Here is a 26370-nt window from a genome sequence, read left to right on the forward strand (position 1 = left end):
GAGTGGGAGCCTGGGGATGGAGCTTGGAGAGGGAGAGCTTTAGCAGCCCCTAAAGCACACTGCTCTGACCCCCAGCCAAGGGGAGAAGCCCAGGAAAGCAATGAGGAACAAATGTCCCAAGCCATGGAGTGGGAGCCTGGGGATTCACCCTGGAGAGGCAGAGGTTTAGCAGCCCCTAAAGCACACTGCTCTGACCCCCAGCCAAGGGGAGAAGCCCAGGAAAGCTTCAGGAACCCAGGAAAGCAATGAGGAACAAATGTCCCAAGCCATGGAGTGGGAGCCTGTGGATTCACCCTGGACAGGCAGAGGTTTAGCAGCCCCTGAAGCACACTGCTCTGACCCCCAGCCAAGGGGAGAAGCCCAGGCAAGCTTCAGGAGCTGCTCAGGATTGGATCCCCTACAATTAAAATGAAATTCAAACCAAACCCAAACCCCAACCCAACCAAAAAACCAACCCCAACCCCCCCCCCAGTCTGACTTGCAAAGCTTTGCTCTGGGTGCTTCCAGCCCAAGCCCTGATGAACAAGAAGGCCTTGTCCACACCAAGCCAACAGATGCTTTAATTCCAGTTATCAAACGCTGCCTTTGTCCTCTCTGTTGGACACAAACGTTACAGAAAAGCCATGAAAAGAGAAATTTCCCGTGGAAGAACAGAGTTATTTCTTCTTCTGAAGGGATGAAGCCACCTTGGGTACCTCCTCCCCACCCCACCCCCATCCCCCAGGCAAACCACTGCCTCCCTTCCTTGTCCTGCTCTCCAAGCTGCCCACTGGCTCTGCGGGGAGCAGCGCCGGCGCTTCCAAGTCTCTCCATCCCACCTCCCCTGCAGCTCCCCACAGCCTTTTGTGCTCACAGAGTGAAGCAGACAAGCCAAAAGGAAAACCCACCCCAACCCCCTCCCCCCCCAAAAAGAAGTTTCCTTCTCTTGGTTTTTAGCCTCCTCTCTCTGAGTCTTCTGCTGGCTGGCCAGGCCTGGAGCAGGTGGAAGAGGAAGGACACTCTTCAGCCTCCCATATTGCTTGCTGGAAGTGGTTTGAAGTGTTCAATCACAGTGCACAGCAAAGATTCCAGTTGGGTTGCTCAGTGCAGGAGGATCTCCTGCTGAATTATTCCCCTTGAGAGCAGGATTGTCCTCCCCCCCACCCCCACCCCAAGCTGTGGATGGAGGCCAGAGAGCAGCACACAGTCCAGTTGCTGTTAAAGAGTCACCTGAAGTCTTCTCCTCGACCTCAGTTTCCATTCAGAGAGAAAGCAACAAGAGGATAACACCAAAGAAGCCTCTCCTCCAGATGTGCAGCTGGACACTGAACTCTTAGATGCCAGGCATGGAGAACAACCACCAAAACAAAAGAGAAAGCAAATAAGGCATCAGAAAGGGGGGGGGGGTGTGAAGGAAAATGGACAGAGAGCCTGCTCCTGACACAGGGCAAAAGAAAAACCCACCTTGGCCAGGCATGGCCAACACCAAAGACAACAACACAAACCCCCCCCCCAAAGAAAATCCCCCTCCCTAACTCAAAAGGAAATGCCAGAAAAGTTCTGCCTGAGCAAAAAAAAGCCAAGTTTGAATCTGCTTTATTATTATTATTGTTATTATTATTATTGTTACTTTTTTTCCCCCCCAAAAAAAGACCAAGTGGTTCCTTGGTGGCTAAAAGTCCATCAGAACCTGAGAGCAAAGCTTGCTGGCTGCACCCTTGGGGATCTGCCCACTGGGAGAGGAAGAGAGAGGGGCAGAGGTCCAGGGGTAGGCCCCACGTGTACCAAGGTGCTCCCCCCAAGGGGAGCTGCTGCTACAGAAAGGACCAAGGAGGAGAGTTCTTGCTGAGGTCTGCCTGCTGCTCCCCCCCCTGCCCCCAAGAGTGTCACATCTTCTTCAGTTAGGGGCAGGGAGAAGATTGGGGGGGGGTGGGGGGGTTAACCCCCACCCCATGGATCTGCATCTGTTGAGGTTGGAGGGGTGGAGAGGGACTGCTCCTTCCATCCTCAGGGACCTGGAGGGGCTGATGTCTTCCTGCTGATTCATGAAGGATCTGTCCTGAGAAGGATCTGTCCTGAGAAGGCTCTGTCTCTTCTCTTCTCATCACTGCAGTGCCAATTCCAAGGCTGGGGCAAGTCCCCAGGAAGCCAAGCAGGAGAAGCCCTCAGGTTTAAAAGAAGCTCAGCTGAAGTGGAGAGGGGAAAAGAGGGATTTTTGATCCTGGTTTTTTCCCCTCCTTCTTCCTCTTGTTTTCCCCTCCTTGCCTGAACTGCTTTGCTGACAACATTCAGCTGTGCATCCTGGCTTTGAAGTCCCAGTCAAGTGTAGGAACAAGGTGAGCTTAAGGGGCAGGCAGTCTCCCCTCCTGCAGGCCTGGGGGGTCTTCTTCACCCTTCCAAAGTGGGGCTCCTGCCCCTTTCTTTTCTTTTCATTATTATTATTATTATTAGTTTATTTTTGTTTTCCCTTCTCCCTTGAATTTTAAATTAAATTACTGGTAGAAATGGGGAAATTCCTTCAGCAGAGTACAAAAAGAGTCCCTGCAGCCTGCTCAGAGGCTGAAGCTTTTTTTGCTGCCTGCCATATAAATACCAAGAATGCATTCCTGTGTCTCAGGAATCCCATGGGGGGGGTGGGGGGCAACTCCAGTCTACCACAACCACGTGGAGAAGCCACTCCAGAAGCCACCTGCTGTCCCCTCCCCCTGGCCCCCAGCAGCATCTCCTGCAGTGCTCTGCCAGAGCAGAGATCCCCACAAGCCGCAGTCCACAGCCACCCGACCGCAGCCTTCGCGTCTCTGCAGCCAGCAAGGGGAGAGGAGAGGCAAAGCTTGGGAGCTTGGGCTGGAAGGTTGTTGGTTTATCTCTTGACAGTGCTTGGAATCAGAGTGGGGGGTTTTGGGCAGGATCCCTCCTGAGGTGTGATCCAGGAGGAGGATGTTGTGCGTTGAGAGTCACCCAGCTCCCGGCAGAGGCTGCTTCGCTTCCCCAGAGGCGACCGAGCTGCGCTGCGCTGCTTGGCTTCCCTTACATTCAGTCTCCTGAGCCCACACACAGCAGAGCCTGAGGGCTGAAAGTTCCATGGGAAAACAAACAAACAAACAAAAACTATACAGGGAGAGGGGGGGAAAAAAAGGAGGCAAAGAGCTCAGATTGTCCACAAGCAACAAGTGGGCTCCCTTCCCCTGCTCCTCAAGCTGAGGGCCAGCTCGGTCTCCACTTGCACAGACACACAGGACGTAGAACTCCACAACGATCTAAAGAGTCTTCCAGAGTCAACTATCATTAACCTGACAAAGGGTGAAGCTGGATGGCCAACAAAACCTTTGACCCCAGCAGGGAGGAACTAGGGGAGGAGGGGGGGAAGCAACCCAAAGGATAGGATGGAAGTCAAGACAGCCCCTTCACCGCCGTGGCACCAAGCGGGCGAGGCGAGACGGGGGAATAACCACGCACAAGGGACGGGGCATGTCCAAGCTCCACGTCGACAGTGGGCACCACAACATGCAGCAGACTCCAAGAAACCCCCCTCCCCCCCCCCCCCCAAAAAAAGTCTCTATCCTATTGTTTTGTCTTTTTAACCCCCCCTCCCCTGTGATAAATGAAGCACAGAACTCTAGACAGTCACTACACCAGTACTCCGAACCGGGACTGCCACCCCGCCAGGCTTCGGCCACAGCCTTGAGATCCAACTCGCCGCTGGCTTTGGGCTGGGGTGCTCTGCGCTCCTCTTCCTCAGCTTCACAGTGAACCTGGATCCTGGATTTCCCCAAGCGTGGCACGAGCTGGTTTGCCTCACCAGCCAGAGATGGGCTGAGGTTTGTCACTGCTAGAGTTCACCCCACACACACACACACACGCACACCCCCCCTCCCCCTACCCTTCCCTCCCCCGGGGGAAGAGCTCCCAGCAGCGAGTCGCGAGTTCAGCGCCGGCGAGGAGCGGGAGCGGCTTGGAACGGAGTCTCTTCGCCGGAGGAAGCAACGTGGTCGGTGTCCAGAGAGCAGCACCCAGGCTCCTCAGACAGTGCAGGACTTGTCAGCAGGCTGCTGGGAGGCGGAGGAGGCGACGCCAGGGCTGGTGGCAGCCGTCTTGGGGAACACGGGGGGCTTCGGCCTGGTGGCCGGCGGCTTCACCTGCGCGGCCAGCTTGACCGACTTGACCGGGCGGAAGGTGCAGGGGATGTCGCCGGCGGTGCTGGCGCTGCGCTGGAAGGCCGGCTCGGCCTCCTTCAGGATCTGAGCGTGCAGAGGGCTGGAGGGCTCGGAGGTGGGGGCCACCACCGGCGAGGTTTTCAAAGGCTCCAGGGTGTCGAGCACAACGTCCGGGGTGTGCTTCACGCTGCTTTGCCTCTCCAGCTCCCGCAGCTCGTTCAGGGCAGAGTTCATGGTAGCTTCGATGTCCTGCAGGGACACAGAGAGAGGCCAAGGGTGAGCGACACAAGCCAGGCACAGCAATGTCAGTCTCTGAGAGAGACACCTGGGTGGCTTGCAGCCTGCAAGCACCAACACCCAGACCACAACCAGCCGCTGGGTTGAGGACCTTTAGGTGTCGAAGTGAAACCCACACCGAACTGCTCACCAAAAGGGACTGAGCTGGCCTCCAGCAACAGGCAGCCTCCAGCAACAGAGCCAGCCTCCAGCAACAGGCAGCCACCAGCAACAGAGGCAGCCACCAGCAACAGGCAGCCTCCAGCAACAGGCAGCCAGCCTCCAGCAACAGAGCCAGCCACCAGCAACAGGCAGCCAGCCTCCAGCAACAGGCAGCCACCAGCAACAGAGCCAGCCACCAGCAACAGGCAGCCTCCAGCAACAGGCAGCCTCCAGCAACAGGCAGCCACCAGCAACAGGCAGCCAACCACCAGGAACACAGAGCCGGCCACCAGCAACAGGCAGCCACCAGCAACAGGCAGCCTCCAGCAACAGGCAGCCACCAGCAACAGGCAGCCAGCCTCCAGCAACAGAGCCAGCCTCCAGCAACAGAGCCAGCCTCCAGCAACACAGAGCCAGCCACCAGCAACAGGCAGCCACCAGCAACAGGCAGCCTCCAGCAACAGGCAGCCAACCACCAGGAACACAGAGCCGGCCACCAGCAACAGGCAGCCACCAGCAACAGGCAGCCTCCAGCAACAGGCAGCCACCAGCAACAGGCAGCCAGCCTCCAGCAACAGAGCCAGCCTCCAGCAACAGAGCCAGCCACCAGCAACAGGCAGCCACCAGCAACAGAGCCAGCCTCCAGCAACAGAGCCAACCTCCAGCAACAGGCAGCCACCAGCAACAGGCAGCCACCAGCAACAGGCAGTCAGCCACCAGGTAAAGGCAGCCAACCATCAGGAATAGAGAGCCAGCCACCAGCAACAGGCAGACTGTGTCCTCTTGCTCTGGTGCTGCTTGCCTGGGAGAAGATTCCAACCCCCTCCTGGCTACAGCCTCCCTTCAGGGAGTTGGAGAGAGCAAGAAGGTCTCCCCTGAGCCTCCTCTTCTCCAGGCTAAGCAACCCCAGCTCCCTCAGCCTCTCCTCCCAGGGCTGTGCTCCAGACCCCTCCCCAGCCTCATTGCCCTTCTCTGGACACCTTCAAGTCTCTCAATGTCCTTCTTAAACTGAGGGGCCCAGAACTGGACTTCTAGGTTTGAAGCCTCTACAACTTCTCTGGGCAACCTGTTCCAGCATCTCACTGGCCTCATGGGGAAGAATTTCTTCCCAATGTCTGATCTCAGTCCAAGCTTCTTCCAGTTTGAAGCCACCACTCTGTCCTGTCACTCCATGCCTTTGTCACAAACCCCTCTCCAGCTCTCCTGTAGCCCCCTTCCAACACTGGGAGCTCACTGAGTGCAGCCCTGACCTTAGCACTGCCCAAGTTCATTCTCCATGCTTTGGAAAACCCAGAAGGCAGCAGCAGCAGACAGAAAGGGAAGCTGGGACTTCCCCTTCCCTTTCCCAGCTCTTAACAGTCATTACCAAACCAACACAAAGAGAGCTTTTGAGATCCAAACCTGGCTCTGTTTGGGTCTCAGGCTGTAGGAGGACCTCCAGGTTGGCTGCAGCCCATGCTGGGGGAGCCCAGAGCCCAGTGGAGAGCAGAGGCCTTTCTGTGACTCACAGCTTGGCTGCAGCTTTTGAGCTCCCTTAGAGGGGTTTTTTTTTTGGTGCTTATTTTTTTTCCAGGGGGTGAGGAAGGTAAATCAGTCAAGGACTTGGCGGGGGGAAGAAACCAGAGACAGAAACCTGACACCTCTGGCTCTATCTTGAGGCCAGGCAGATTTTCCTTATGAAGTTAGGGAAAATATGTCAAAGGCAGGAGGAGTGTGAGAGAGGTTTTGAACAGACACTGCAGGGCAGGCAGAATTTCTCCTTCAGCAGCTTTCCCTCCCCCCCTTTATTTTTCCAACCCCCCCCCCTTCCTCTTTTCTTCTTCTCCCCAGCCTCCTCTCCAGTGCAAACCACTCTGGCAGGGAGAGGAGACAGACCAACTCCAGTTAATTGAAAAAACAAACTGATCCAGCTCAACCAAAGCCTGTTGGAAGGGACAAATGAAATAGGAAGGCAGCAAAGGGCCATAGATCATCACTCCCCTGGAATGAATGGGCTGAAGGGATTCCTAATGGCAAAATCAGAGTGCTCCACCAGAGCCCAGAGCAGAGCTTGCAGCTGGCTCTTACTTTATTCCTTGATGCTGCTGTTTGGCCAGCAGAAATGATGTTGAGTTTTCACACAGCTTCCCCCCTCACCCCACCCCCAGCTCCTCAGTAACCCACAGGCTGCTGAAGCAGGCAGAGGAGGCAGGTCTGTGTAATGTGAGAGGCAGCATTCCTTGGCTTGAGACACAGCCATGCAGAGTGGAAACAGTTGGTACAGGCACCATGCATGTGCAGGCACAGCCAACAGCTTGGAGAAGGGCAAGAGCCTGCATGGAAGAGGGGAAATGTGTTCTGTTGACATCACCCCCCTCACACACACACACACACACACACACCAGTAGCTGTCACTTGTGCAAGTTGAAGTCTTTCAAGTGTTTCCTTCTGCTGCTGCTTGGGAAACCACAGAGGCAGGGATGCAGAGATGACACTTGTAGTGTCCCAGGGATGGGAGAGGTCTCTGGGTACAGGGATGCAGAGAAGTCACTGTTGTAGAGCCCCAGGGATGGGAGAGGTCTCTGGGTACAGGGAAGGGAGAGGTCTCTGTGTAGAGGGATGCAGAGAGACAAAGAATCTGTACTGAACTGCTCTGTGTCAGCCAGCAAAGCCCCAAAAAGCCTCACTGAGAGCATCCTTCCCTCTGAGCAGTGCAGCAGGAAGGGGAGAAGCTGCTTTCCTCGTTGTCTGCTCAGGGTGTGGAGCTGGTCCCAGGGCAGAGCTCTGCAGAGCTGAAGCCCAGCTGCTCACAGCAGCAGCCTGCTCCTGTCTGAAGGCACTTGTCTAAGGAAACCACCACTGAAAGCCAGCAGCACTATGGCCAGAGCTGCTTCCTGATCACACCCTGGGCCCTGTGAGTGCCTGAAGATGTCCCTGTGAGCACTGCACAGCTCAGCAGCCTGCTGGTATGCTGACTGCACTGCCCCACGTGCCTCCAATGCCTAACCCCAGGCAAGTTTGCCCAGCTGACAGGAGGATGTTAAACTGACACTAAATATTTGACTCTTCTTGTGTCTTGTAGCTCTGATTGTTGAGTTTTGTTTTGGTGCTGCCAGCTCTGGAACCTGTGTGACTTTGTGCAGGGCAGGTGAGGGACTTCTTACTATTGCAACTCAATTCTGACTCATGAAGAGAGCCAAGTTTTCTCCTGGAGGAAGGAGCTGCCTGCTTCTCTTCACTGATGAAAGCAGCCTCAGTGAGTTGGACAAAGCCAGGCTGAAAGCCTAGACCCAAGCTGTGGAGTAAGTTAATATTGCAGCAAGGGGAAGGGAGCAGAGATTAAATCAGGCTTTGCCTTAAAGCACCTCCTGGCCAGGACCAGGAACAGTGTGGCCAGCAGGGGCAGGGAGGTCATTGTGCCCTGTGCTCAGCACTGCTCAGGCCACACCTTGAGTCCTGTGTCCAGTTCTGGGCTCCTCAGTTCAGGAAAGATGTTGAGATGCTGGAAGGTGTCCAGAGAAGGGCAACAAAGCTGGGGAGGGGTCTGGAGCACAGCCCTGGGAGGAGAGGCTGAGGGAGCTGGGGTTGCTTAGCCTGCAGAAGAGGAGGCTCAGGGGAGACCTTCTTGCTCTCTGCAACTCCCTGAAGGGAGGTTGGAGCCAGGTGGGGGTTGGTCTCTTCTCCCAGGCAAGCAGCACCAGAGCAAGAGGACACAGTCTCAAGCTGTGCCAGGGGAGGTTTAGGCTGGAGGTGAGGAAGAAATTCTTCCCAGCAAGAGAGATTGGCCACTGGGATGTGCTGCCCAGGGAGGTGGTGGAGTCCCCATCCCTGGAGGTGTTTAGGAAGAGCCTGGATGAGGCACTTGGTGCCATGGTGTAGTTGATCAGATGGTGTTGGGGGATAGGCTGGACTTGGTGATCTCAAAGGTCTTTTCCAACCTGGTTAATTCCATTCCTAATCCACTCCTAGTCCATTCCTATTCCACTCCACTCCTAGTCCATTCTTATTCCACTACTAGTCCACTCCTATTCCACTCCTAGTCCGTTCCTATTCCACACCTACTCTCCTCCTATTCCACTCCTACTCTGCTCACTGTACTCAGCATCTTTCCAGCTTCCCAAGCCACCCTCCCAAGGCAGGCAGCCCCCTTTACCTGTGCAATGACCTCGGGGTCCATGGGGCGATGGTTGTTGAAGCTCTTGGACCTGCCTGCGGTCACGGCCTTGCGGATCTGGGGGCTCTCCATCCTGTTCTTCAGCGACGAGTGGCGGCTGATAGAATTGAGGCTGCCGTGGCCACTGATGGAGCACTTGTCTGGCACCTCCTTGGGAAGACTTTGGCTCATAATGGGCTGAGATGAGGGTCTGGAACCGGCTATGGCTCCTGGGGAGGCTGGTTCTGCCATTGAACTACCTAGTCCGTGGCTGTCACTTTGACGGAAGGCTCTTCTGATGCTGCCTGACTCTGGTTTCTTTCTTTGCCTTCAGTCACAAAAGCAAAACAAATCAATGCAAGCAGGGCTGTAGAAACCTGAAGACATCCCCCCCCTCCAAAGAAAAAAACAACCAACCAACACAGAGGACAACAGGAAGAGACATGAAAGGTACCCAGGTCATACAAAAACACACCCCAAAGTGAGGAAACAAGGGGGGGAAAAGGAGAAACCATTCCAGTTTAACACCTCAGGGGAGCTCCTGGCAGCTGGGCACACTCCCAACACCAAACAGGAGACTTGGATCAAGAACATCATTAACTTGGGTCAGGAGGAGAGAAGGTATTTGAACAAACAAGCAGCCAAACCAACCCAACCCCCCTCCTCCCCAACAAAAACCAAGACCCTCTGTGCCATCGACAGGTTTTGGATGATGTGTTTTTATTCCATCAGAAGAGCAGAGCTACAATCTTTTGACTGGAGGACACAGGACAAGTCTGCTAAGCTCCCAGCCCAAGGCATCAAGTTGGTATTCTCAAGAGTGGCAAGCAAAGAGCCCCTCCCACATCCCCACTCCCACCCCCCCCCCCCACCATGGGCTGGGGGTTTCAAGGATTCACTTCCAGTATTTTGCTGCTGGGAGGAGATGTTTCTTTTCTTTTCTTTCTTTCTTTCTTTCTTTCTCTTTGTGTCTGTTTCTCAGTGCTTTAGCAGGACCACAAAGGCATGAGCTAGGTAGGGCCACAGTCAGGCCCAAGAGCTAGAATACATTCCCCCCCCCCCAAAAAGATGATGATGCCAAATGGATGAGCTGGTCCAGACCCATTTAAGTTTCTAGCCCAGCACCGTTGCCAGGTCTGGGCAGCACAGTTCCACTCGACTCATGGGGCAGGGCCAACGCAGCGCAGCGCTGTACGCCACAGGTCTGAAGCTTGGCATCCATCATAGAGGGCAGGATTCCATGTCTACATAGCACCAGCCCCATGGGTGACTGCAAGGAAATGGGAACTCCAGTAGGGATGTTTTTATTTATGGGGGGGTGGGGGTTTTTTTTTTTGGCATCCAAATCATAACTCAGTGGGTGGCACAAATGTCACTGCGAAACCATCTGATTTAATGGGGCTCAAGTCTGCTCTCACATAGGTCAGGAGATTCAGTCCTAAAGAAAAAACAACAAAATGAGTCTTATGCTGCTGTTGCTGAATATCAGTTTCCCTACTAAAAAGGGGGGGACAAATAAAAAGGTAGAGAGATAGAGAGAGAGAGATAAAAGTACTGGAGTGGAGGCTACGAAGGCTTTGTAACACCGCTGCGCACGACCCGACTGAAAGCAGCAGATGGTGAAGCTCCAACACAGCTCTGGGTCATGGTACAAATCATTCCCTGGCTGGCAGGGTGGCATCATTCAGTGGCTCAGGCAGCAAGGAGCATCAAAGAAAGCCTGGACCCCCAAGCTGGCACAGATGTACCACCGCTTCTGAGGCAGCCAGCGGAGCTCTGCTGGCTCCTATCAGCCGAGGACCAGGCTCTGGGTAGGGCAGGAGGAGGCCCAAAGCTCTCCCAAGGCTGCATTTGCTCTGGCTGCCTTCCCTAGAGTTGCACTGGGTTCCATTAGCTGCAGGTTAAAAATAGCCACTCCCAGCACACTTGTAATTAGCACATTAATACCTTTGGTGCACAAGAGGGAGATGTAAGGGGGGTGGTGAAGGGGGGTGGGGAGGCTTAATACTGAGGAAATGATCAGAAAGATATTGGGGGTTAGGGGTGGGGGGAAGAAGTGCTAGAAAAGTGAATGGCAGCAGATGAGGCAGTTTAGGCTGAGAGGAGAATAATTCCCCTTCATTGTTATTGTTATTACTAATTGTTATTACTAATTGTTATTACTAATTGTTATTACTAATTGTTATTACTAATTGTTATTACTGCTTATTGTTATTACTGCTATTGTTATTACTGCTATTGTTGTTACTGCTATTAGTTGTTATTGCTGCTGTTGTTATTGCTATTGTTATTACTACTGGTTGTTATTACTGCTACTTGTTATCATCATCATCATCATTATCATCATTATTCATCATCATCATCATTGTGATGATGATGGGTGATGATGATGGTGATGATGTTGCCCAAAGAAACAACCCCTGCTTGAGGCAGGGTAAGTCAAGGCAAGAGGGAGCTGCCTGCTCCTGGTTAGTGACCCTCAGGGAAGAAGTGCTGGAAGACAGACACCACAACCTTCCAGGCAGTGCCAGGGGGTGAGACTGGAGGCAGCATTCAGCACCAACTGTGCTCCTGAAGAAGTTGTTTCCCCCTCCCCATTCCTCCTCCCTCCCCCAGCCCAGAAAGCAAAAGGTGTTAAATGTAAAGCAGACATCACAGCTCACAGAACACCACAGGGAATGGCAAGGTGTGATGGCAAGAGCTCCCCTCCCTCCCTCCTTCCCTCCCTCAGGGTGCTCAGCTCAGCAAAAGTAGGACATATTTGGGCAGACAGGAACAGATGGCAGCGTAGGGATAGGCAAGGGAAGGCAGTGGGCTTTGAAATGAGCATTGGCCACGGTGGTGACAGAGAGGACAGCAGAGTGGCAGCAGGGTAGGGGAAGGGGAGCAGGGGAGGATGGTGGCAGCGATGGTTAGTCAGGCCCTGGATTCGTCACCAGCACCATCTGGAGGGGGAGGTGAAGGGAGGGACCCAAGGCTGCTCTTACTTGTTGATGTTTGCAAGGTAAATGTCTGCAACGTGCCCCCCGCTGGGGCAGCTGGCGCCGGCTCTGGCAGTCACCTTCTCCTCTGGGGGCTCCGAATTGACTTCCAGTTCAGACTTGGGGCTGGAGCGCTCCGAGACGCCGTCCTCCCTGCGGAGGGAGGGACATCACCACCAGCACAGGACCAGCAGCAGCAGACCTCAGACACAGCCTGTGTGAGCTCAGGCCACCAGCACCGTGTGTGAGCTCAAGACCAGGCCACCAGCACTGTGTGAGCCCAGGACCAGCACTGCGTGTGAGCTCAGGACCAGGCCATCAGCACTCTGTGTGTGCCCAGGACCAGCACTGTGTGTGTGCCCAGGACCAGCGCTGTGTGAGCCCAGGACCAGCACTGTGTGTGTGCCCAGGACCAGCACTGTGTGTGCGCAGGACCAGCACTGTGTGTGTGCCCAGGACCAGGCCACCAGCACTGTGTGTGAGCTCAGGACCAGCACTGTATGAGCTCAGGGCCAGCACTGTGTGAGCTCAGGGCCAGGCCACCAGCACCGTGTGTGAGCTCAAGACCAGGCCACCAGCACTGTGTGTGCCCAGGACCAGCACACCAGCACTGTGTGTGCCCAGGACCAGGCCATCAGCACTCTGTGTGTGCCCAGGCCATCAGCACTGTGTGTGTGCCCAGGCCATCAGCACTGTGTGTGTCCATGATGCCTCCATGGAGGAGCCCAACCTCACCTCAGCCCTGCACAGCTGTGGGCACCTCCAGAGCTCCTCCCTTCCTGCAGGGAAGCTCTGAGGCCGAACTCTGCCCCAGGTGATTCCAATGCCTGGACCCCAACCCTCTGAGCCCCCAGCTGAGTTTTCCAGCAGGGGAAGCATGCAGGGAGGGGGTGCCAGGGGTCACCTACGTGTCTTGGACCACGATGTACTGATGAGGGATGAGGCCATCGATGCCATTGTGGCGTCCCTCCCACCAGTCGTCGGAGGCTCGCTGGTAGAGCAGGAGGGAAGCTCCCTTCTTGAAGGACAGCTCTCTGGCAGTCCTCCCAATGTAGTCAAACTTGGCTATGGCTTCTATAGGCTCACACTCTAGGAGACAGAAGGGAAGAAACCATCATTCACCAAGCACTTGGGCCCAGGGAGGAAGTTAACAGCTCCAACCCACCAGCAAAGCATGGAACGGTGGCTGCAGGAAGAGGCAGAGGGCAACCCTAGAATATGCCCCAGGTAGGACTGCTGCTGAGCTGGGAGATGCTCAACTGCCCCAGGTGTGACTGCTGCTGAGCTGGGAGATGCTCAACTGCCCCAGGTGTGACTGCTGCTGAGCTGGGAGATGCTCAACTGCCCCAGGTGTGACTGCTGCTGAGCTGGGAGATGCTCAACTGCCCCAGGTGTGACTGCTGCTGAGCTGGGAGATGCTCAACTGCCCCAGGTGTGACTGCTGCTGAGCTGGAAGATGCTCAACTGCCCCAAGTGTGACTGCTGCTGAGCTGGGAGATGCTCAACTGCCCCAGGTAGGACTGCTGCTGAGCTGGGAGATGCTCAACTGCCCCAGGTGTGACTGCTGCTGAGCTGGGAGATGCTCAACTGCCCCAGGTAGGACTGCTGCTGAGCTGGGAGATGCTCAACTGCCCCAAGTGTGACTGCTGCTGAGCTGGGAGATGCTCAACTGCCCCAGGTGTGACTGCTGCTGAGCTGGGAGATGCTCAACTGCCCCAAGTGTGACTGCTGCTGAGCTGGGAGATGCTCAACTGCCCCAGGTGTGACTGCTGCTGAGCTGGGAGATGCTCAACTGCCCCAGGTGTGACTGCTGCTGAGCTGGGAGATGCTCAACTGCCCCAGGTGTGACTGCTGCTGAGCTGGGAGATGCTCAACTGCCCCAGGTAGGACTGCTGCTGAGCTGGGAGATGCTCAACTGCCCCAAGTGTGACTGCTGCTGAGCTGGGAGATGCTCAACTGCCCCAAGTGTGACTGCTGCTGAGCTGGGAGGTGCTCAACTGCCCCAGGTGTGACTGCTGCTGAGCTGGGAGATGCTCAACTGCCCCAGGTAGGACTGCTGCTGAGCTGGGAGATGCTCAACTGCCCCAAGTGTCACTGCTGCTGAGCTGGGAGATGCTCAACTGCCCCAGGTGTGACTGCTGCTGAGCTGGGAGATGCTCAACTGCCCCAGGTAGGACTGCTGCTGAGCTGGGAGATGCTCAACTGCCCCAGGTGTGACTGCTGCTGAGCTGGGAGATGCTCAACTGCCCCAAGTGTGACTGCTGCTGAGCTGGGAGATGCTCAACTGCCCCAGGTGTGACTGCTGCTGAGCTGGGAGATGCTCAACTGCCCCAAGTGTGACTGCTGCTGAGCTGGAAGATGCTCAACTGCCCCAGGTAGGACTGCTGCTGAGCTGGGAGATGCTCAACTGCCCCAAGTGTGACTGCTGCTGAGCTGGGAGATGCTCAACTGCCCCAAGTGTGACTGCTGCTGAGCTGGGAGATGCTCAACTGCCCCAAGTGTGACTGCTGCTGAGCTGGGAGATGCTCAACTGCCCCAAGTGTGACTGCTGCTGAGCTGGGAGATGCTCAACTGCCCCAGGTGTGACTGCTGCTGAGCTGGGAGATGCTCAACTGCCCCAGGTAGGACTGCTGCTGAGCTGGGAGATGCTCAACTGCCCCAGGTAGGACTGCTGCTGAGCTGGGAGATGCTCAACTGCCCCAAGTGTGACTGCTGCTGAGCTGGGAGATGCTCAACTGCCCCAAGTGTGACTGCTGCTGAGCTGGGAGATGCTCAACTGCCCCAAGTGTGACTGCTGCTGAGCTGGGAGATGCTCAACTGCGCCAAGTGTGACTGCTGCTGAGCTGGGAGATGCTCAACTGCCCCAGGTAGGACTGCTGCTGAGCTGGGAGATGCTCAACTGCCCCAGGAGTGACTGCTGCTGAGCTGGGAGATGCTCAACTGCCCCAGGTAGGACTGCTGCTGAGCTGGGAGATGCTCAACTGCCCCAAGTGTGACTGCTGCTGAGCTGGGAGATGCTCAACTGCCCCAAGTGTGACTGCTGCTGAGCTGGGAGATGCTCAACTGCCCCAAGTGTGACTGCTGCTGAGCTGGGAGATGCTCAACCTGCCCCAAATGCAGCTGCCTCTGTGCTTGGAACTGCACAACCCACTCCAAATCCCAACTGCTGCTCCTTGAAAAGGTCACAGGAGAACCAGAGCCATGCTGTGTCTGCAACCAGCCACTAATCTGGGTCCCTGTAGGGCTCAGATAGGAGCCAGAAGGGCAGTTGGGGCCTCCAGACACTGGGGGAAATCAACATCAAATTCATGTGGATTATTTTTAATGCTTGGGAAAATCTCTCAGTGCTTCAACCTAAATATACTTTAAGCCAGCTCCCAATTGTAGGCAGACATCAAGGGAATGGAGATGAGCTCAGCCACATGGCCCCAGTGGACTTCAGCCCCTAATTACTCTAAAGAAGCTTTAACAGTGCCAAGCAGTGCATGGAACTCCAGTCCTTCCCTGCAGAGAGGGAGCTCTGGTTCCTCTCCCTGGAGGAGAAGGGATGGGAGCTGTCCTGCAGGGCTGTCTGCATCCTCAAAAGCCTCTGCAGGGCATGAAGCAGCCCAAAATGGGCTGGGAAGGCCAACTGTCAGCCACAGCTTGCCCCTGCTGCCTGTGGCCTTGGAGCCAGCTTCTCCAGGACACTAAGCACACCAAGAGGCTGGGCTCTGGTGTGCCCCTCTGCAGGGGCAGGGGGTGGGAGAGTGCTGTGGTGTCATTGAGGAGTGTTTATTGTTCCAGATGAGTGCAGCACTCAGGTTTCTGATGTTTCCAATTTGCTTTTCAGGCCTCTGGCTTTCATCCAGAGAAATGATTTTCAGACTCTTAATTTCCAGTAGCTTTTTTCTTCCCCTCCCCTACTACACTTCTCCTCAGAGAAGCAAGCTGGGTGAAGAGAGAGCAGCAAGGCAAACACTCCTCCCTGCCAGCCCAGGCAGGAAAGCTGCAGTCTGAAGCCTTGCCACTCACACACACACAACTCCACACACAGCCTGCTGCTCCTTCAGCCCCTTCTGAGCTCCTCTGGGTCCCCCCCCAAACCTCAGTGTCCACTCCTACAGTGAGGCTGCTGGGGGACAGCAGGGGTGCTCTGCAGAACCTCTTCCCCCAGCCCCACACTGATGCCCTTCCTCCAGGGAAGGTGGCTGGGATGACAGCTTGGCTTTGGGAGAAGCAGTGACAGCTTCACTGGGGAGGAGCAGCTGAGGGAGCTGGAGTTGGTCAGTGTGGGGAAGAGGAGGCCCTCTCCAACTCCCTGAAAGGAGGCTGCAGCCGGGGGGGGGCTGGTCTCTTCTCCCAGGGAAGAAGTGACAGGATGAGAGGCCTGCTTCAAGTGACTCTTCTGCTCTGAGCTCCACTTTGGCTCTAACTTTGAGCTTAAACAGCAAGGTGCTGTCTCCTCTGCCTGCCCCCCAGCAGCCTGCACCAGCCACCCAAGGAGAGAAGAGCCTTTGCATACCATCATCACTGGTGTGGTGCTCAGCTGTCACATCCTGAACTGAGTCTTCTGTGGAGGCTCTCTCTCCATGAGGACTTTCACTGCAACAGAAGGAGACAGAGATGGTGCTTGAGAGGGTCCTTGGTTACAGCACTCAAAGCATCACAGAAGAGCAGGGGTTGGAAGGGACCTCCAGACATCATCCATCCAACCCCCCTGCTACAGCAGATCACCCAGGGCAGGTCACACAGGAATGGATCCAGCTGGATCTTGAAAGTCTCCAGAGAAGGAGACTCCACCACCTCTCTGGGCTCCAGCAGCCTCACAGCTAAGAGGTTTCTCCTCCTGTTCAGATGGAACCTCCTGGGCTCCACTCTGCACCCACTGCCCCTTGTCCTGTCAGAGGACACCACTGCAATGAGCCTGGCCCCTTCCCCTTGGCACCCACCCTCCAGATCCCCTCTGGGGCTGCTCCTCCCCAGGCTCAACACCCCCAGGTCTCTCAGCCTTCCCCCCTCAGAGAGATGCTCCAGGCCCTTCCTCAGCCTGGATCAGCAGGAGCAATCCCTACCAGAAGCCAGTCTCTAGGTGCCACTGGGGCAGACACCTGATGGCTGCACTTGCACATCCTGAAGCCCCTGGCTCTAACCCTCCAGCTCAGCTCTCATTTGATCAAGCAAACCAAACATCTTTGTTAACCTTGCTGTGTGCTAGCAGCAGAGTCCAGCTTGCAGATCTTCCACCCTCTGGAGGGGCTGAGAGTCAGCCAGCAGGGGCATGTTGGGTTGAGCTCCTCTCTGCCATGCCCAAAGGATTCCCTCAGCTCTAGCCTCTGCTGCTCTAATTAGCTCATTAGATGGCTGATGAGATAGCTGCCACTTCCTGGGGGAAATCAGTCCCCCATTCCTATCTCCAGGCCTGGCTTTGTCATCTCCATCCTTCCCTTTCATCCCAGCCCCAAACTCTCCCACTCATTTCACTGAAGGACTCCCACAGCCAGATCAATTCTCTGCAGGCTCGATTTGCACAGCACCCAAAGCACCCCAGGGCTGGCACACAGCAAAGGCTTTACCAGGATCAATAGGCAACAAGTGACAAGCAAAGCAGCTGCAGGAGCAGCTCCCTCAGGACAGCAGCAGAGAGGAGGCTGGGAGAGGCTCCTCTGCTTCCCCCAGGCAGCTCCCCCCAGGGAGGCTGTAACTCCTTCAAGGGCATTTTTAATTCTCTTCACACAATTCCATCCCAATGCTTAAAATCAGTGGTGGGGGAGGTCAGGTCCTCTCCCTTCAGCAGCTTGCCCCAGGATCACAGTGGCATGGGGGGGTTGGAAGCTCTCCAGAGAAGGAGACTCCACAACCTCTCTGGGCAGCCTGCTCCAGCACCCTCCCAGCAAAGAAGCTTCTCCTCCTGTTCAGATGGAGCCTCCTGGCTTCCAGAGCTGCTACAAGTCATTAAAAGGGAATATTTGACTCTCCTCACACAATTCCATCCCCATTCTGCCCTTGCAATGCTTAAAATCAGTGGCCATGGAGGTCAGGTCCTCTCCCTTTAGCAGCTTGCCCAGGATCACAGTGGCATGGGGGGAGTGGAATCTCTGCAGAGGAGACTCCACAGCCTCTCTGGGCAGCCTGCTCCAGCAGCCTCCCAGCAAAGAAGCTTCTCCTCCTGTTCAGATGGAGCCTCCTGGCTTCCAGAGCTGCTACAAGTCATTAAAAGGGAATATTTGACTCTCCTCACACAACTCCATCCCCATTCTGGCCTTGCAATGCTTAAAATCAGTGGCCATGGAGGTCAGGTCCTCTCCCTTTGGCAATCCACGTCTTTCACAGGGCAGAGAAGGGAAGGAAAAGAAAGGAAGGCGAAGGGGAGGAGGAGAAAGCTTGGATGCATCCTGGTCTCTCATCATGCCTCACCCACGTGACATGGAGCTGCCCCCACCATCCTCTGAGTCACCACACCTCAGCAGCCAACCTTTCCCAAAGCCTTTCTGCTCCTTAATAAACTCCCCAGCAGGATCTGAAGCCAAGGAGGGGGTCCCAGGGGGGACCCAGCAGCGAGGGCTAAGGTTTCAGGCAGACGGTGAAGTCATGGCGCAGCCAGCCAGAGCCTGGGCTCCCAACCCTGCCCACAGGGCTCCCAACCCTGCCCACAGGGCTCCCAACCCTGCCCACAGGGCTCCCCCTGCCCATGCCTCCAGCACCACTGCCCACCAAAACAACCCCAACCCCTTCTCAGTGCTGGAGATTCAGCCTCTTGGACATCTGAGCTCCAGGAAGCTGCAGAGGGAAGAGTCAGGCTGCTGGGCTTCACCCTGAGGGCTATGAAAGTACAAGCAACAGGAATCACCCAGGGGCTGCAGGGCCAGGGGGAACACCCAGGGGCTGTATGGGGAGCACCCAGGGGCTGGCAGGGCAAGGGGGAGCACCCAGGGGCAGGCAGGGCCAAGGGGGAGCATCCAGGGGTATGCAGGGCCAAGGGGGAGCACCCAGGGGCTGTATGGGGAGCACCCAGGGGCTGGCAGGGCAAGGGGGAGCACCCAGGGGCAGGCAGGGCAAGGGGGAGCACCCAGGGGCAGGCAGGGCCAAGGGGGAGCACCCAGGGGCTGGCAGGACCAAGGGGGAGCACCCAGGGGCTGGCAGGACCAAGGGGGAGCACCCAGGGGCTGTATGGGGAGCACCCAGGGGCAGGCAGGGCCAAAGGGGAGCACCCAGGGGCTGTATGGGGAGCACCCAGGGGCTGGCAGGGCCAAAGGGGAGCACCCAGGGGCTGTATGGGGAGCACCCAGGGGCTGCAGGGCCAGGGGGGAGCACCCAGGGGCAGGTAGGGCCAAGGGGGAGCACCCAGGGGCAGGCAGGGCCAAAGGGGAGCACCCAGGGGCTGGCAGGGCCAGGGGGGAGCACCCAGGGGCTGTATGGGGAGCACCCAGGGGCTGTCTTGTTCCCTGCAGTTCTGATGGTCCCAAGTGCCAGTGTGCAGGACTCCAGCACTCTCCTCATGCTGCCTTTGGGCAGACTCAGACCACAGCATCCCAGCATGGCAGGGGCTGGAAGGGACCCCTGGACACCATCCAGTCCAACCCCCCTGCTCCAGCAGGGCAGCCACAGCAGCCTGCCCAGCAGCACAATGCCCAGGGGGGGTTGGAAGCTCTCCAGGGAAGGAGACTCTCTGGGAAGGCTGCTCCAGGGCTCCAGCACCCTCACACCACAGAAGTTTCTCCTCCTGTTCAGATGGAGCCTCCTGGGTGCCAGGTTGTGCCCTGCTGGAGCCCTGCAGTCCTAACTTAACTAATGAACCATTTAACCAAGCACCTAATTAACTCCTGCTGCCCCAGCAGTGCTGTGAGGAGGCTGGAACAGGAACCAAATGCTTCTCCCTGCCTTTCTGAAGCAGCCTCCCTTGCTGGCTTCTACCAGCCTCTGCCTAAGGAGGTCTGAGGTCAGGCTGGTCAGGAAGGGCAATGAAAAAACAACCCCAGAGCCTTCAGAGCATTGCTGACACCTTCCAGGACACTCTGCCCCCTTCATGCCCTTGGGAAGTGTCACCCACACTGGGTGCAGGCTGCACAGCTTCCTTCCCTTCACCTGAAGGGACAAGCATCTCCTCTCAGGGTTAATCAAAGCAGCCCTCTCCTGTCAGTGCTTCCTTCAGGACATCAGAGATGCTGCAATTATTTTGCTTCTCCCCCCATCCCCTGCTGTCCAACATCAGCTAAAGACATCAGAGGGAAGGCTGAGAGGCTCCAGAGGAGGCTGTGGCAAGCCCTGTGCAGCCAGCATGCAGCAGCCACTGCTCAGCACACAGCCACAGAGCCAGGGGGGCAAGGCAGCTCTGCCACCAGAGTGACTCCACTGCAGGAAACCTGTGCAGCTGAGGAGCTGAACACAACCCCTTGCATTCCTGGGACCCTGGAGGAAGGGAAGGAGCAGTGTGTGTGTGGGGGGTGGTGGTGGTGGATGGGGAAAGCAGGACACCATTTAACATTCCTCCTTTTCAGGGGGAGAGATCAGCCTGGCCAGTAGGAAAAGCAAACACCTCCTTTCCTTCCCCCCACTCCCCCCACCCAAACCTTCCAGCCCCCTCCCCCCCAGACCTTCCAGCCCCCTCCTCCCCAAACCTTCCAGCCCCCTCCTCTCCAAACCTTCCAGCCCCCTCCCCCCCCAGACCTTCCAGCCCCCTCCCCCCCCAGACCTTCCAGCCCCCTCCTCCCCAAACCTTCCAGCCCCCTCCCCCCCAAACCTTCCAGCCCCCTCCCCCCCAGACCTTCCAGCCCCCTCCTCCCCAAACCTTCCAGCCCCCTCCCCTCCAAACCTTCCAGCCCCTTCCCCCCCAGACCTTCCAGCCCCCTCCCCCCCAGACCTTCCAGCCCAGCTGACAGGAGCTGCTCTGCCTGAATTGTTTCCAGATGTGCCTTTCAGACTGAGCAGGCAGCTTGGCCTCTGGAGCTTTCTGCTGGCTGCAAAGGGGGATTGTGCATTCCTCCCTCCCTGCCCCCCACAAGCTCTGCTGCCCTGAACATTAAACCATGCCACAGCTTTCCAGGCTCAGCTGCCTCTGAGCCCTGTGCCTGAAGCACAAGCAGGGACAGAAAACACAAGAAAAAGCCAAAAGAAGAGGGAAAAGACTGCAAAAGAAAAGGGAAAAGAAGCCAAGCAAAGGATTTTGGCAGCCACCACAGCACAAGGCTGAAGAAAATCCCTCCCCAGCCTTGCCCTTCAAGGTAAGTGAGCTGGGTTTGCCATTGGATAGCTACTTTCTACCAGCTCCTGGCTCTCCACAGACCCCAGAGGCATCTTCCCTTCCATGAGACACACTTTGGGAAGACTGGGCCAGAGGCTCAGATGCAGAAGGCAGGATCAGAAATAGCTGTCCAGCCATTCAGAATACAGAAGGCCTCAGAGATCATCAAGTCCAACCTGTCCCCCAACACCATCTGATCAACTACACCATGGCTCCAAGAGCCTCAGCCAGGCTCTTCCTAAACACCTCCAGGGATGGGGACTCCACCACCTCCCTGGGCAACACATCCCAAGGGCCAATCTCTCTTGCTGGGAAGAATTTCTTCCTCACCTCCAGCCTAAACTTCCCCTGGCACAGCTTGAGACTGTGTCCTCTTGTTCTGCTGCTGCTTGCCTGGGAGAAGAGCCCAACCCCCACCTGGCTACAACCTCCCTGCAGGGAGTTGGAGAGAGCAAGGAGGTCTCCCCTGAGCCTCCTCTTCTCCAGGCTAAGCAACCCCAGCTCCCTCAGCCTCTCCTCACAGGGCTGTGCTCCAGACCCCTCCCCAGCCTCATTGCCCTTCTCTGTGTTCCCTGCTGTGCTTATCTGGAGCAAAACAAACCTTGCTGGGACTCTTGGCTTTCCCCAGCCACCCTGCGAAGCTCTCCTGGGGCTCATGTGTGGGTGAAATCCTGATGCCAGGATTTGGGGGTGTTGCAGGTACTATAAGGAGTTGTTTTGAGGGACTTCTCCTCCAGCCTCTCCTCCCAAGGCTGTGCCCCAGACCCCTCCCCAGCCTTGCTGCCCATCTTCTCCTTGGTGCCACCCATCATACCAGTAGTCCTCAGTGCTTCCACCTCTGCTATAGACTGGCCCCTCCAGCTCCCTTGGGCCTGGGAAGATGTTCTCATGTTGGATGATGATGGTTTTGATCAGTTCATTGACGTGAGCCTGGCAAGAGACTTGGTCGTGCCCCTCAGGCACAGACATCAGTGTTGGCCCGAAGCAGATGGCTAAGTTGTAGGGATCCATCATGTTCTCTTCACTGAACTGAGACAAACTGCAAAGACACAGGGGGGGAGGAGAGTTATGAGCAGAAGACCTCCTCCTCATCATCACCTGCTGGAGAACACAGAGCTCAGCTGGGAAGGTTTGCTTTAGGCCTCCATGGAATGGCTCAGGTTGGAAGGGACTCCAGAGATCATCTCCTCCAACCTCCCCCTGGGCAGGGACAGCTCTCAGCTAGGCTCAGCTGCTCAAGGCCTCATCCAGCCTGGCCTTGAACACCTCCAGGGAGGGAGCAGCCACAACCAATTCCAGAGCCTCACCACCCTCCTACTGAAGAACTGCTTCCTATCATCCAGTCTAAACCTGCACTCCCTCAGCTTCAAACCATTCCCCCTTGCCCTGTGCCTACACACCCTCAGGAAGAGGCTCCTGGAGGATCCCTGCAGGCATTGGAAGGTAGCTCTGAGGTCCCCCTGGAGTCTTCTCCTCCCCAGGCTGCTCATACCTGACGGGCAGGCACAGGGCAGCTGGGGGCCTGCATGTACAGAGCTCACTGCCTTGCAGCAACGGCAAGGCTGGCTCTGCCACCCCTCAGGCTCAGCCCAGGTGCTGCAGCAGGGCCCTGGGGCTCTGCAGGGTACTCACTGGTTGAGGAAAGCAAAGAGGTATCTCATGACAATCAGAGTGGTCTTCGGCAGGTTCAGCAGCACTTTGCGGACGTGCAGAGCTCGCTCTTGCAAGTTGTCCATGGCTGGAAGGAAGGCAGAGCACCAGAGTCACCCCAGCACCACACCCACCACCCCCACCCCCTGAGGGGTCCTCTGCCAAGCACTCAGGAGGGCAACCAGAGGAGCAGCAGCAGGAGGGAGGAAGGAAGGGTCTGCCCAATCCCCCCCGGGCGCTGCCCAGCGAAGGCTGCGGAGCCCTCTGGCGAAGCCTTTGCTTCAGAGGTCCCTGAAGGTGTGAGACTGCACTGCAGGCCTCTTCCCAGCGTGGGAGCAGGGGATGTCACCTGCTTGAAGGCTTCTGGCACAAGAGCTGACTGGAGCTGAGCTGGAAAGGTGGGGGATTGAAGCACAGCCCCCCGAGGAGAAGGAGCAGAGCTGCAGGGGGAGGCAAAGAGCTCTGCGCGCAGCAGCAGCCGGCTGGGAACCAAGTGGGCAGCAGAGATCAGCTCAGAAGGGAGATCTGATTGGGAAGCAGATTTGCTTTGGGTGGTTTTTTTCCCCCCTTTCCCTTTCAGGACAATGTGAATTCAGCTCTGCAAAATGCATTCATCAGGAGAAGAAAAGCAGCAGGCATTTCAGCAGCAGCTCTCTCCTGCTCCGCTTCAAAGGCTGCCACCGCCGAAGCCACTTCCCTCTGGGGACAACAGAATCATTCTCCCCCACTCTGAGGGACTTGGCCATCTGAAACGTGGTTGGGCACACACAAAACACCCACAGGCAGCCCTCTGCTTAGCAGAAGCACCTTTAGACACCAGCAGCAACATCAACAGCTGGACTGTGAGGGCCCTGATGATTGATAGCCATGAGCAAGAGGCAATAGATGGTCCTGAAGCTAAAAGGTACCTGACAGCCACTCTGCCAGCTGAAGACAAGGGGAGAGCAGAGCAGCAGACAACACAGGCACTGTGTAAGCAGTCTAGGGGGAGCCCAGAGGATGATCTCTGCTCCTGAGAGGGCACTTCTGACACTCTCTGATTGATGAGAGGGCTGGGAGATTGCTCTTCAGCAGCGGAGGGGTTTGGGTTGCTGTGGTTTCGAAGCAAGCCTGTCACAAAGCAGCAGCTCAGGAACCTCCATGACACAGCCCTCAAAATCTGGGCACTTCCATCCCTTCCTTTCTCTCTCTCTGCTCCTTTCCACCTCCCTGTTCATTCAGACAAAAGGAAGAAGTTCCGTTCCAGCAGCAGAAGAGTGCTGTCAGAATCACACAACCACCAAGGTTGGAAAAGGCCTCAGAGAGCATCAAGTCCAAGCTGGCACCCAGCACCTCCTGACAACCAAACCAGGGCTCCAAGTGCCACATCCAATCCCCTCTTCAACACCTCCAGGGATGGGGACTCCACCACCTCCCTGGGCAGCACATCCCAAGGGCTAACAACTCTCTCTGGGAAGAACTTCCTCCTCACCTCCAGCCTAAACCTCCCCTGGCACAGCTTCAGACTGTGTCCTCCTGTTCTGGTGCTGGGTTCCTGGGAGAAGAGACCAACCCCCACCTGGCTACAACCTCCCTGCAGGGAGTTGGAGAGAGCAAGAAGGTCTCCCCTGAGCCTCCTCTTCTGCAGGCTAAGCAACCCCAGCTCCCTCAGCCTCTCCTCCCAGGGCTGTGCTCCAGACCCCTCCCCAGCCTCGTTGCCCTTCTCTGGACACCTTCAAGTCTCTCAATGTCCTTCTTAAAGTGAGGAGCCCAGACCTGGACACAGGACTCAAGGTGTGGCCTGAGCAGTGTTGAGCACAGGGCACAATGACCTCCCTGCTCCTGCTGGCCACACTGCTCCTGATGCAGGCCAGGATGCCCTTGGCCTTCTTGGCCACCTGGGCACACTGCTGCCTCATGTTCAGCCTACTGTCAACCAGCACCCCCAAGTCCCTCTCTGCCTGGCTGCTCTCAGCCACTCTGACCCCAGCCTGTAGCTCTGCCTGGGGTTGCTGTGGCCAAAGTGCAGCCCCTGGCACTTGGACTTGTTGAATGCCATCCTGTTGGCCTCTGCCCATCTGCCCAGCCTGGCCAGGTCCCTCTGCAGAGCCCTTCTGCCCTCTAACAGATCAACTCCTGCCCCCAGCTTGCTGTCATCTGCACATTTACTGCTGATGGACTCAATCCCCTCCTCCAGATCATCAATGAAGATACTGAACAGGCTGGGGCCCAGCACTGCTCCCTGGGGGGCACCACTGGTGCCTGGCTGCCAGCTGGCTGTGGCACCATTCACCACCACTCTCTGGGCTCAGACTCCAGCCAGCTCCTAGCCCAGCTCAGAGAGCTGCTGCCCCAGCCAGGGGCTGACAGCTTGGCCAGGGGTTGGCTGTGGGGGATGTTGTCAAAGGCCTTGCTGCAGTCCAGGCAGAGCTCATCCACAGCCTGCCCCACAGCCCCCAGGCAGTCCCCTGGGCATGGAAGGAGATCAGAATGGAGAGGCAGAACCTGCCCTTCCTGAATCCATGCTGGCTGGGCCTGAGCCCTTGGCCATCCTTCAGGTGTGCAGGGATTGCCCCCAAGCTGATCTGCTCCACAATCTCCCCTGGCACTGCCCAGGCTGCCAGCACAACACAAACCCAAAGGTAACCACAGCAAAGCTTCTGCTGGAGCCAGGCAACAGAAAAAACCACAGGCAGAAGAGAGGAGAGCAAAGAGGGAGACTGGGACAATGGATCCCACTTCTCTGCAGGTCTTTCTGTACTTACTGACACAGGCAAGCAGCTCATGGAAGATGTCCTTAGGGAAGAGAGGGTGCTCCAGCCCTCGGAAATAGAGCTTCAGAACTCCTGCTATTGAGTCCATGTCGTGGTCATTCTGGTCCCCAGCCAAGGGATCCTCTCCTTTGGGGCAAGAAAAGCAGGCAAGGGTTAAAAAACACAAAGATCAGAGTGCTAGGGAGAAAGTATCAGCCTGGAAGGATGCAGCTCAGCTGGAGAGACTAAAACCATTAGAATGGAATAGGAATAGAATGGAATAGACCAGACCAGGTTGGAAAAGACCTTTGAGATCACCAAGTCCAACCTCTCACCCAGCACCATCTGATCAACTGAACCATGGCACCAAGAGCCTCATCCAGGCTCTTCCTGAGCACCTCCAGGGATGGGGACTCCACCACCTCCCTGGGCAGCACATTCCCATGGCCAGTATCTCTTGCTGGGAAGAAATTCATCCTCACCTCCAGCCTAAACCTCCCCTGGCACAGCTTAAGACCGTGTCCTCTTGTTCTAGTGCTGGGTGCCTTCATGCAGCACAGATCCCACCCACTCCAACTGCACCCCAAGCTGTGTGAGGGGGAGAGAGAGCTCTCCTCTGCACCCCTAATGGAGAGAGAGAGCTCTCCTGTGCACCCCAGTGGGGAGAGGGAGAGCTCTCCTCTGCATCCCAGCGTGGGGAGAGGGAGCTCTCCTCTGCACCCCAGTGGGGAGAGGGAGAGGGAGATCTCCTCTGCACCCCAGTGTGGGGAGAGGGAGAGAGAGCTCTCCTCTGCACCCCAGTGGGGAGAGGGAGAGCTCCTCTGCATCCCAGTGTGGGGAGAGGGAGAGCTCTCCTTTGCACCCCTGTGTGGGGAGAGGGAGAGAGAGCTCTCCTCTGCACCCCAGTGAGGAGACAGAGAGTTCTCCTCTGCATTCCAGTGGGGAGGGAGAGCTCTCCCCTGCACCCCAGTGGGGAGAGGGAGCTCTCCCCTGCACCCCAGTGGGGAGACAGAGAGTTCTCCTCTGCACCCCAGTGGGGAGAGGGAGCTCTCCCCTGCCCCCCAGCTGAGCAGGGAAGCCTCTG

At 56.7% G+C, this 26370-nt stretch overlaps 1 protein-coding gene across 7 annotated transcripts in view; it reads right to left on the minus strand.

The window, feature by feature from the left end:
- Positions 1 to 3537: 3537 nt before the first annotated feature.
- The window catches only part of SRGAP2 (SLIT-ROBO Rho GTPase activating protein 2), a 140828-nt gene continuing 117995 nt past the window's right edge, over positions 3538 to 26370 (minus strand). For 6 of the 7 annotated variants that reach the window (XM_068159639.1, XM_068159638.1, XM_068159637.1 and 3 more), the window contains 8 exons: positions 25299 to 25433; positions 22537 to 22642; positions 21719 to 21943; positions 16189 to 16268; positions 12593 to 12773; positions 11691 to 11837; positions 8704 to 9031; positions 3538 to 4382 (listed from right to left, as the gene is read on the minus strand). In XM_068159639.1, the coding sequence (XP_068015740.1) occupies positions 3999 to 4382; positions 8704 to 9031; positions 11691 to 11837; positions 12593 to 12773; positions 16189 to 16268; positions 21719 to 21943; positions 22537 to 22642; positions 25299 to 25433 (1586 nt within the window). In that variant the 3' untranslated portion in view covers positions 3538 to 3998. The other variant, XM_068159642.1, reaches the window with a different exon arrangement.

The sequence above is a fragment of the Melanerpes formicivorus genome, unplaced genomic scaffold (assembly GCF_026170545.1).
Source record: "Melanerpes formicivorus ecotype bairdi unplaced genomic scaffold, bMelFor1.0.p_v2 SCAF_46, whole genome shotgun sequence".
Classification (NCBI taxonomy): domain Eukaryota; kingdom Metazoa; phylum Chordata; class Aves; order Piciformes; family Picidae; genus Melanerpes; species Melanerpes formicivorus.